At 36.8% G+C, this 12214-nt stretch overlaps 2 protein-coding genes across 2 annotated transcripts; both read right to left on the reverse strand.

Moving 5' to 3' along the window:
* Positions 1-297: 297 nt before the first annotated feature.
* On the reverse strand, positions 298-1311 carry LOC115997144 (kunitz trypsin inhibitor 5-like). Its single transcript, XM_031236651.1, has one exon. It carries the CDS (start codon positions 1253-1255, stop codon positions 470-472), a length of 786 nt encoding a protein of 261 aa, XP_031092511.1. The 5' UTR covers positions 1256-1311; the 3' UTR covers positions 298-469.
* A 9285-nt stretch (positions 1312-10596) lies between these two features.
* On the reverse strand, positions 10597-11541 carry LOC115996055 (kunitz trypsin inhibitor 5-like). The gene has a single exon (XM_031235202.1). The coding sequence runs from the start codon at positions 11539-11541 to the stop codon at positions 10597-10599; it is 945 nt and encodes a 314-aa protein (XP_031091062.1).
* Between the last annotated feature and the right edge of the window lie 673 nt (positions 11542-12214).

The raw sequence follows: 12214 nt of genomic DNA on the forward strand, positions 1-12214 counted from the left end.
CATGTTAGAAAAAAGTGTAGCATTTTCTTACTAATTTATGTTAGAAAAATGTTTGGCGTATTCTTACTAATTTATTTATGATTTTGTCAACACCCTTCTATTTTTGTAGTAGTGTCCATATTATGTGGCTATTAGAAAAGGATGAACTATGATTTTTGTTATTTTCTTTTCTTTCATCTAATAAAAATTAAACTAGAAGTAAAAGCTAATAGTATAATTTGATAAAAATGATAACATTCTCATATCCTAATATGAGACTTTGTAACTGGCACAATTTCTTAGGAAACAGGTGTCAAATATAGCAATGCAAAACCGCTAAAACGTTTGCATTATTCATCCATATCAGGTCACAGAAAACACTAGCGACAGTGCGGCACCTGACTAAGGTGACCAAAAGTCCAAAACCACAAAACCAAAAAAAACACACAAACGAAAAACGTACAGTACTAGGGATTTAAAACAAAATAACCTAGAAAAAGGAGAGCAAGAACGAAAATGGCAAAAGGACAGAGGCATAGAAAAGAGAGTTTGCAACGGCCGATGAAGCTTCAGGCGGTGGAGGCGCAGGGTGTACCGGCGCCGGAGGGAGCGGCGGAGAGTCGGTGGTGGCGCCCCATGGGAACGTCTTCTTGAACATAACCAACAATGGAGTATCACTCAGAGCCAAGAACCTCGTACCTTTGGCTCCGACATAGATTCCTACATCTTTACAGACAACCTCGCACGTGGTACACACGCTAGGACAGAACACGAACTTGTAATCCGACTCCACTTTCTCTATCTTGAACCAGTTCGCAACCGTCTCCGGCCCGGGCTTCCCTTCCACGCCGCCGGTCACCACAAAGTACTGCTTCGACAGCGCGTCGTACCTCCCGACCGTCCACACCGTCTCGTTGGAGCAAACCGTGGGGGTGAAGAATTTCACGTTGATGTCGGTTGACAAGGGAACCGAACCGGCGCCGGTCGAGTCATCGACCGGGGACAACACGACCGGCAGACCGGTCTGAATCTCGCTGGCTTCTTGGATGATGTCACGTGGGCATGATGTGTTATCGTTGACGTTGGCCGGCAAGAGCCCGCCGCCTCTTCCCCGGACGACGGGGAGGACGAGATAGTTAACGCCGGCCTGCAACTTCCCGCCGTCGGCGTCGAGAACCGGCTTCGGCTTTACACCGTCGGAGAAGGGGTTTGGGTGTGAGAGTGCTGTGAAGAAGAGGGACGAGAGTGAAAGGATTAGAAAAAGTGAATACTTCATTTTGGGGTATAAATGAAATATTGAGAAATGGAGGGATCCAAGGGGTTTAGTAATGAGGTGTGTAGAAGTGTGTGGAGTGAAGATGCGGTGGGTAGAATTTATAGCAGAAAGAGATGATAGCAAGCACGTGATCTCCATTTTTATTAAAAAATTCGTATTAAATATTAGGAATAGTTTATAGTTACACTCTCACCGAGATGAACCAGCACAATTTCGAGCTATGCTCACATAGAGAAAAGAAACTTAACTATTTATAATATTAGTATATATTCTATATTTTTTCAATTCTTTTTAGCTTAAAGAATCAAAGTCCACTAAAGTTTGATTTTGTAAGCACCTATTTAAAATAATAATAGATGTGTCATTATATATAGTAATTTGCCTCAACACATATTATTAGTTGTTTTAGTTTATATTTTTCAAACTTCTAAAATGCATTCCAAATTTTGTAATAAAATTTCTATAAGAAACTGTCAGTCATTAGAGTTTTGAAATAAGGAGAACATGTGAATTTATTAAGCTTTGTTTGACTGAGCTTCTAGTTTATTTTAAATTACTAAAAAATTATAAGTTTTGTTTGACGGAGCTTATAATTTATTTTAAGTTACTAATAAAATATATGCTTTGTTAGGTAGCAATTCAAAAATAAACTAGTTGTTTTTAACTTTTCTTTTTCATCGGTATCCTTATCATACTAAATAACAGGGCCGTTCCAATAAAAATTGGGGTCATGTGCAATTTCTTAAATTGGGCCCCCTTTTTCAAGTAATTTGTATATGTAAATAATAGTTGTTCAAAAAGTTGTATTAAAAATTCTAAATATAAAATATTGTATAAAAAATACATCTAAATTTCATCTATATTTTCTGAAATCAAAATTATTAAGTTATGTAAATAAAAAAATTAAAAAAAAAACAAGAATTGTGAAATATTTAGTAATTTTAATTGCCTGTTAAGAGAAATCAAGAACTTTAGAATTTGGAACTTTGTATAATCAAGAATGAATTGTAGAATTCTGCCGAGTTGCGTCTGTCGTCTGCTGTTTGCATATTTGTGTGCTACTACTACTACTAGCTGAGATCGGTGTCCGATTTATGTACTGTCGGTATTTGGCAAATCGGTAATGAACTCAAGTAGTCAAGCTACGCTACTACGGACATATTTAGAATTATTTGTTACTATATTTCAAATTTTAAAAGTTATTGTGTATTTTAAGAATTATATATAATATATTTCGAATTTTAAAAATTATTGTGTATTTTAGGCCTTATAGATTAATAGTTTTGAATTTTAAGAATTATTGTGTATTTGAGACATTATAGATTAATATATTTCAAATTTTAATAATTATTGTATATTTTAGGAATTAATGTTAATATACTTTGAAATTTAAGAATTATTGTTATTATATTTCAAATTTTGAGAAGTATTGGGTATTTTAGGAATTATTGTTATTATATTTCGAATTATTTTTAATTTTAGGAATTAATGTTAATGTAGTTTGAATTTTAAGAATTATTGAGAAATTTAAACAGTATAAGTTAATATATTTTGAATTATTATTATTATTATATATATGGCTAATTGCTTCTTTTTTTTTTTTGAAAGAGCTAATTGCTTTATTTAGGATTGTTGTTTAAAGGCATTTAGGTATTTTAGTTCCTCATTAGTAGCGCGAGTTCAAGGGTTCTTTTTTGGTTGTTTGTTTACAGCTTAATTGCCTAATGCTCACATGCTGTATAGTGTATACATATATGATATAGTATTTTTTTTAAAAAAAAATATGGGGCCCCCAAAAATTGGGAGCCCTGTGCACAGGTCTTGGGCAGACTTGCCAACAGCACAAGTTCTTCATTTCCTTCATGCAGCAGCAGTTCCAGCCATTCCTCAAAAGACATACTTGCATCCCAATTTGGTAAACCCACCGCACGCCACACTCGTTTGGCTAATTCACACCCACCCATACCATATGCATGATCGTCTCAATGTTGAGAAAAATGATACTGTAACAGGCATTTAAAGCTGTGGCGTGAAAGTTTGAGAAATCATTCTATAAAGAAAGGATTATCCACAGTACAATAATTCTTGGTCATGAATTGTTTGGAAGCCATCTAGTCTAGTATATAAACCCCATTACATTTCAATGAAGACACACAGAATTGAGAGCTTATTCATTTCCTTCATCTATCATTCTTGTCTGAGCATATAATATATAATTTGGAGTGAATTCCTTTTTTTGATCTTACTGTTATTTGAGCATTTCCAATTTTAGTCTACTTTATTAATTTTTGTCATATTGTGACCACAATTTTTGAATCCGTGCCAGTTACTTTTGCCGTCAAGTGACTGTCTAATTTAGGGACTTTTTCGTCTTTTCATGTTTTGATCTCCTCTTGCTCATTTGTATTGTTTCTTTGGTCTTCTTCCTCGTCTTCACGAGTGTACCTTCTAATCGATTTTTATTTCTCCCAGTTGAAGAACAAGGACGGCTGGCTTCAATGGATTACCGACGTGATTAAGAGCACTCCCAATCTGACGTTCACCCTCCACCGTCCTCTGAGTTTTAGCGTAGTGTTTACCGCCAATCCTTTGAATGTGCAGCACATCCTCAAGATGCGCTTTCCTATCTACCGGAAAGGGGATTTCACGAGGAGCGTTTTGGATGATTTTCTCGACGATGACAAGCTTTTTAGCTGGAAAATGGCTATAAAGAACAAGGTCAAATATAGATTTTTAGCATGTATATATGTATGCCCTTAGAAGAGTATGTACAAGGAGATCTGGTGAAATTTCACGCAGGACCCATTTGTGTACGCCAAGAAAGCCAACCAAACCTGCGAGGATCCGGTGGACATTACCTACGATACGTCGAGGACTTGGGTGATCGAGAAGCCGGATCTCCCTAAAACCGCCGATGGGTTCACGAAGGTGCTGACGATGAGGAAAAATTACAACAAAATGAAAATCTATTACACCACCCCGACCCCGCGGTTCAGGGTGTTGCCTATGGCGACTGAGAAAGGTGTCAAACCAGACTTCATAAGGTATCTAGAGGAAGCAATTGCTGCCTTGAAGCCAGGTAACAAGATGAATGGTGTTTATCAAGCAGCACTTGCAATAGTTGAGAGGGATGCACCTGAACTGGTTAGCAACTTGCCAAAAACACCAGGAACAGAAATTGGTCTGGAGTTCCGAGAGTCAGGATTAGTGCTTAATGGGAAAAATGATAAGGTGTTGAAATCAGGAATGGAGTTTAATGTTTCTATGGGTTTTCAAAATTCTAAAAAATGAAGGTTAATGGAGAACAACAAACATGAAAAGACCAAAAAGTCCCTGAATTAGACAGTCACTTGACGGCAAAAGTAACGGTGGACTAAAAGTGACACAGGTTTAAAAACAATGGTCGCAATGTGCAAAAATTAATAAGGTGGACTAAAATTGGAAATGCCAAAATAACAATAGGACCAAAAAATGAATTCACTCTATAATTTGTGTAGCCAGTCGATAGTGTCTTGAACCGTCACCGGAAATTAAATGCTTTTAAGGCATGTTTTATAACACGACAGGGACTTTCTTGAGCTAGTATTTCATCTTGTTTCCTAAAGGTTGCCAACCTCTGTTGATGTTGTGTACATATTTCTGAACAGTTAAAAGTGTTTAATTGTACAACAACGATCAACTTCTCAACTCTATGGCTCCATTTGTTATACCTGATCTGTCAGAAAAATATGGTGCAAATGATGCTGAAAGTCAAAGTGTCAAAAATGACAAGAACAAAAGGTGTGGAAAAACTAATACACTTCAAAGGAGTCTGCTTCGTGTGTCGTAAGCAAGGACACCGAGCATTTCAATGCTATTATCGCAAGGGAAAAACTAGTAGAGGACAAAGTTGAACCAGATTGAACCACAGATCAATCTGACAAGAACAAGATGAGTAACACTATTATTTTAACTAGTACTTATTTTTGAGTAACTCTTTTTTGCTCTAGTTTCTATAAAATGTGATAACATTAGTACTAAATGTTAGTTGAGTTGTTTAAATCTTTGAATGCCTGTTAGTACTTATTAGTGTGTTGGTATATTTGAGCGTTTTTGTGTCTTGGTTAAGTGTTCCTTCTCTTGCAAAACTAAATCTATCCAGTCTGATCTTGGTGCTGAGTATAAGAGGTTACATTTTTTTTAAAGCTTAGTATTAATCATAGATAGTCATGTCCCTACACTCACGAGCAAAAAGGTCATGTTGTGCATATATAGATATCGGCATATTGTTAAAACTGGTCTGTAGTTTTTTTTATCAATAAGATGCCTATGTCTATCTTAAACAATTCTAGTCCCCATTTTGTGTTACATAGGTCTCCCTCATCATACTCTTTTCTGAGAGTCTTTGGTTGTTTGTATTATCTTTATCTGCGTCTTTATAATCGCCATAAGATGTGTTTCCGGTCCTCTCTCTGTGTCTTCCTTAGGTATCTTGATTCTTTTTGGCGGTATCGGTGAATAGATCTTCACACTAACAAGGTCTTTGTTCGCAAGCATGATCGCTTTTGATGAGCGTACTTTTATCTTTGATATTAAGCTTATTTTGCGGACTCTTGTTGATTTTCGGTTGCTTCCCTGGGTTCTGTCTTCTCTATGACCCCCGGTGGTACCTCTTGCGGCTGACCTGCCAATGTCTACTATAGTGATTGTTCCCCCGTCTAGGCCTGCTACTACTGGACATCCTACGACTCAGACACATACGATGGTGGCTAGGAGTATGTCTTGGGCTGTAGTGCAGTTCCTGTTGCTTTGTCTACCAAGGTGTGCCCTACGGAGCCTACCTGTTACACGTAAGTTGTTCGGTATTTGGAATGGCGGGAGGCTATGGACCTGGAGTTTAATGTTCTTTTGAAGAATCAGAATTAGCGGCTGGTTCCTTATCGTGATAGGATGAACGTTGTTGGGTCCAAATGGGTCTTCCGTATCAAGCTGAAAGTTGATGGCTCTGTTGAACGCCACAAGGCATAGTTGGTGTCCAAAGGGTTCAATCAAGTGGTTAGGCAAGACTTCTTTGATACATTCAGTCCAGTGCTAAAACCGACTACTGTTCGATTACTATTGTCCTTGGCGTTGTCATTTGGCTGGGTTATTTGCCAATTGGATTTTCACAATGACTTTTTGAATGGAACGCTAGCCGAGACAATGTATATGCACCAGCCGCCAAATTATGCTGATAAGGAATTTCCTGCCCATGTTTGTCTTTTGCAGCAGTCCTTGTATGGTCTCAAATAGGCTTCTTGGGCTTGGTTTAATTGTCTTCATACCTTTCTTCTCTCTATTGGGTTCCGAGCGTCCAAAACAAATGTTTCTCTCTTTATCTATTCGTAGGATTCTTCGAGTGTGTACTTTTTGGTTTATGTTGATGATGTCTTGATCATGGGGATTCACTCGGGCTTGGTGGCTAATTTCATAGCTAAACTATCTGCTACTTTCAGGATTCGTGACTTGGGTGCTCCTGGTTTCTGTTCTGGCATTGAGACAGTTTGTATAGACGGGGGCATGATACTATCTCAGAAGCGGTATAGGGATGATATTCTGAAACGTGCTGCCATGGTTGATTGTAAGTTGTTAGCAAAACTGATTCTTGTGTCTTGTCCTAACGTTAGCTTGAGTGAACCTTATGTTGATCCCACGTAGTACCGGAGTTTGGTAGGTGCCTTACAGTACTTGACCATGACTTGTCCAGATCTTTCTTATGCTGTCAATCGGCTATGTCAGCATATGCATGCTCCGATTGTGGCTAATTAGGCTCATTTAAAGAGGGTGTTACGGTACGTCAAGGGAACTTTACACTATGGCCTGCATTTGAGTAAGTCTCGTAACACTGATATTCATGCCTTCACTAATTTTGACTAGGTTGGCTGCCCTACTGTTCGCAAATTTACGAGTGGCTTCGTAGTGTTTTTGGGCTGTAATACTGTTTCTTGGGTTTGTAAGAAACAATGTACAATGGCTAGGTCTTCAACGGAGGCTGGATACAAGGCTTTTGCAGATGTCTGTGCAAAGGTCACGTGAATTGTGTCCTTATTACGTGAGTTAGGTATCCCATTAGTGTCTACTCCTAAGTTATGGTATGATAATCTTGGTGCCATTTATATGTGTGCCAATCTTGTCTTTCATGCGCGTACGGATCATGTTTAGATTGTGATATCTACTATTTTGTACAATAATAATTTACCCCTTATTTTAGTTGTTTTGATGCTTATTTTCTTTATCCTAGTGAAATTGAGAATTGTTTGTGTGTTATATTGTCCCAAGGGTTGAATTATCCACAAGGAGCATCAAAGGAATAATTTTGGACAAGTTTTGGAAGAAAAGGAAACTACCTAAGGAAGGAAAGGAAAAAAGAATAAGAATTGGAAGCTGCCTCATGGGCCCAAGGCCCATCTGTCTCCTATTTATGCTGCAATTTCTACAATTTAGGGGGTTTCTAACCCTAGTTAGTTTTAGTCTATTCTTCTATCTTCTCTTTAGATTTCCTTAACATAGTTTAGATTAGTTTTACATTAGATTATTTAATTTCATGGAATCTCGAATTGGAGTTGGATTTGTTCTTCATTATCAGTAAAGTTCTCTTTTCCCTTAATTTCTTTTCAGATTTCTTGCAATGTTTATGGTTATTTATTATTTCTTTGCTTTTTTACTTTTATGGTGCATGAGTAGTTAGTTTTTGGGGTTGGATTAGGATTCTATTGCTATTCTTGATGCTAGGTTTATTATTAGTGCATGATATCTACTATTTTGTACAATAATTCACCCCTTATTTGAGTTGTTTTTATGCTTATTTTCTTTATTGTAGTGAAATTGAGAATTGTTTGTGTGTTATATTGTCACAAGGGTTGAATTATCCACAAGGAGCAGCAAAGGAAGAATTTTGGAACATTTTGGACAAGTTTTGGAAGAAAAAGAAATTACCAAGGAAGAATAGGAAACAAGAATAAGAATTGGAAGTTGTCTCATGGGCCCAAGGCCCATCTATCTCCTATATATTCTACATATTCTCTACAATTTAAGGAGTTCCCAACCCTAGTTAGTTTTAGTTTAGTTTTTCCTTTCTCTTTATATTTGCCTAGTATAGTTTAGATTAGTTTTATATTAGATTATTTAGTCTCAAGCTTGGAATCACGGATTAAAGTTGGAATTGTTCTTCATTATCAGTAAAGTTTTCTCTTCCCTTTATATTCCTTGCAATATTTATGATGATTTATTATAGTTTTGCTTTGTTTACTTTTATGATGCATGAGTAGTTAGCTTTTGGGTTTTGATTAGGGTTCTATTGCTATTCTTGATGCTAGGTTTATAATTATTGCATAAAGGGATAATTTATTGATCTAGGGTTTTATATTTGAATTGGATTATAATAATTGATGCGCTGCTTTTATTGATTTGCTTTGGAGGGGTTTTCATCACAACGAAAGTTGGGTGAAAGACTCAGCCTAACCAATTTCAACTCAATTTTTCTTACTATGAGAATATGGGTAATTTGGGGGCTTATAATGTTTTTGTGTTTAAGGTTATGATTGATGCATCACGAAAGTGGGACAATCTTAGCCTAATTCTTGTTATTGATTACGAAAGTAGCTAACTTGAATTCTTGAGTGCATTGCCAATAAATCCCTTGGTTAATTGTTTTTCCCTAATTTTGAGATTGTTAGAGCATCAAGATTGTAATACTCCTAATCTGATCCAGTCTTTTATTATATAGTTTATCCCTTATTTAATTTGCATTATTTTATTTCCATTCATTAATCTTAGTTTGCTTGGATTCTAGTGAATTCCAATACTTTAGTGCCTAGGATTTAATAATTCACACAATACGTGTCATAGCCCCAATACTCAGCGGAACGACATTTACACCCTCTTTTTACACTCACAATTATACTCATCACATTTTGGCGCCGTTGCCGGGGATTGGTTTATTTGGTTGTATTGTGTGATTGTTTTATTTCTAGCATTTAAGTTAGTGAATTCTTAGGAGATCAAGTTTTTATTTTATTTTATTTAATCAGAAAAAAAAATTTGTTGCTAATGTGCCTGCAAGTCTATTTCTTTTGATTTGATTGAAAGGGATATCCCAACATGATGGATATGGAAATCTTTGCACAACTCAAGCCACACCTCCTACCCATTACTATGATGTTCAATCCCAAAATTTTCATCCACCCCCAAAACTCATACTCTCTATACACTCCAAACTACCAAAATCCTCACACTCATTCACCAAGTGTTGGGAGGTATGAATTAGATGAGGAAACCTTAGCATTGGATAGGCGTTGGGGAGTCACTATTGTACCTGATGATGACATTGAGGATGGTGGATATCCCATGAGACCAAGTGAGGAAGAATATGCCGATGATCAATGAGAACCTCAAGAGCCATCCTATCAAGAACCAACTTTACACCCTCTAGTGAATTCCAAAACTTTAGTGCCTAGAATTCTACATATTTTACAAGTACGTGTCATAGTCCCAATCCTCAGCGGAACGACATATACACCCTCTTTTTACTATCACCATTTTACTCATCAGATTGATTATCACATTGTAAGGGATAAAGTGCCTACAAATGAGCTTCAGGTGAGTTTTATTTCAACCAAAGATCAATTGGCAAACGTCTTTACAAAGTCGATTCCTACTCCACATTTTACGATTTTCCTAAGTAGTAGTTATAATAATAATAATAATAATAATAATAATAATAATAATAACAAATAATACATTTTTTTAGGAAAATAAACCAAACAGAAAAAATACAATTTCTTAACTTTCATCCAAACAGAAAAATATAATTTTCTGACATTAAACTAAACACTACAAAATTATAGTATTTTATGAAAAATGTAATATTTTTTAAAAATTATTTTTTATAAAATATTAAAATATTTTTTAAAAATGAGTCATTTTTTTAAAACCATTTTCTGATTTCCAAACGAGAACCTAAGTGAAGATTTCTTTTGATTAATGCTACAAACCCATCCTATATATCTCCTCCAATATTCTCCACCTAATATGGCATTATGTAAATGAATTTGTTAATATTTGATTATTAATTAAATTACTTTTTAACTACTATAATGGTAATTCAGTAGCTCAATAAACAAGATTAAGTGATAGTACAGACCAAGAATCTTACCACTTTAAACATAATTTTCACATTAGTCAAACTAGTGAGCTAAGCCATTGCAAAGGAAATGAGTTCAAATCCTAGTTCTACAAATCAAAGTGCAACCAAAAAAAAAAAAAAAAAAGTAAAGAAAATGAAAAACGTACCCAAAAAAAATATAGTATGGAACTAAAGTAAACTAACTCAAACATAGAAAAAGCAGAACTGAAACGAAAATGACAAAAGGACGAGCATAGGCAGGAGACTCTAAGGTAGCAACCGCCAATGAAGTATCAGGCGGTGGGGGTCCAGCGGGTACCGGAACCGGTGGTGGTGGCGGCCTGTGGGGTTCTGGGACAGGGGGTGGTGGTGCATGAGGAAATGGAACAGGCGGCGGCGGCGGTGGCGGTGCATGAAGAAATGGCACAGGCGGTGGCGGTGCATAGGAGAATGGAACGGGCTGTGGCGGTCCGTGAGAAACTGGAAACGGAGGTGCGGTAAATGGGAATGCCCTCTCGAACTTAACCACCAACGGAGAATCACTTAGAGCCAAGAACCTAGTACCTCCGTTTCCGACATAGATTCCTACGTCGTCACAAACAACCTGACAGATGCTACACACGCTCGGACAAAACACGATCTTGTAATCCGACTCCAGTTTCTCAATCTTGAACCAGTTAGCAATTGTCTCCGGCCCGGGGTTCCCTTCCACGCCGCCGGTGACAATGAAATACCGCTTCAAAACCTCGTCATACTTCCCGACCCTCCACACCGTCTCGTTGGAACACACCGTAGGGGTGAAGAACTTCACGTTGATGTCGGTTGAAACCGGAACCAAACCGGTCGAGGTATCGACCGGCGAGAACCGAACCGGAAAACCCCTCTGAACCTCGCTGGCTTCTTGGATGATATCACGCGGGCAGGAGGACTTTTCTTTGATGTTGGCCGGCGAGAGTCCGCCGCCTCTTCCGGGGATAACTGGCAACACATGATAGTTAACGCCGGCCTGCAACCTTCCCCCGTCGGCGTCAAGAACCAGAGACGGCGTTCCACCGTCCGAGAAGGGATGTGGGTTTGAGAGTGCCGTGAAGGCAAAGGAGAGGAGGGACAAAAGTGAGAGGATTAGAAAATGTGAGAACTTCATTTTTGGGGTGTAAATGAAATATTGAGAAGTTGAGGGGCCTTGGGTGATTCAATGATGAAATGTGTTGAAGTCTGTGGAACTGTGGGACTGTAGAAGTTCTTGGGTAGAATATATAGCAGAAACTCAGAAAAAAGATGATAGCGTGCACGTGATTTCCACTTCATTTAAATATTCATATAAAGGATTACACATGGAAACCGTCTTACCTATTCTTATTTGTAAGTTGGGTCAAATTGGATCAATATAAAAATATAATATTTATATTCAAAAATATAATAATAATAAGTAATAAAGTATATGTTAGTCCTGGGTCAAATTGGATCAATATAAAAATATAATATTTATATTCAAAAATATAATAATAATAAGTAATAAAGTATATGTTAGTCCTAAGGTAAAAATGTACTAATACTTTTAAATTAAAATGTAAAAGTATTACATTTTTTTTCAAAAGTATTACAATTTATAAGTAATAAACATTTTGGCCCTATTTGGTAAATAATTAGTCTATCAACCAATTTTGGCCTATTTGACCAGTTGTTTGACTTGGTTAAAAAATCAATATAAATGTTTGGTTAATAAGTTTTTTGTAACTCCAAAATACTAAATTTCAAAACGCTACTCAAACCAACATTTTTAATTAGCCTTTTGAGAAAAGAAATTATATCAAACA

The sequence above is a fragment of the Ipomoea triloba genome, chromosome 11 (assembly GCF_003576645.1).
Source record: "Ipomoea triloba cultivar NCNSP0323 chromosome 11, ASM357664v1".
Classification (NCBI taxonomy): Eukaryota; Viridiplantae; Streptophyta; class Magnoliopsida; order Solanales; family Convolvulaceae; genus Ipomoea; species Ipomoea triloba.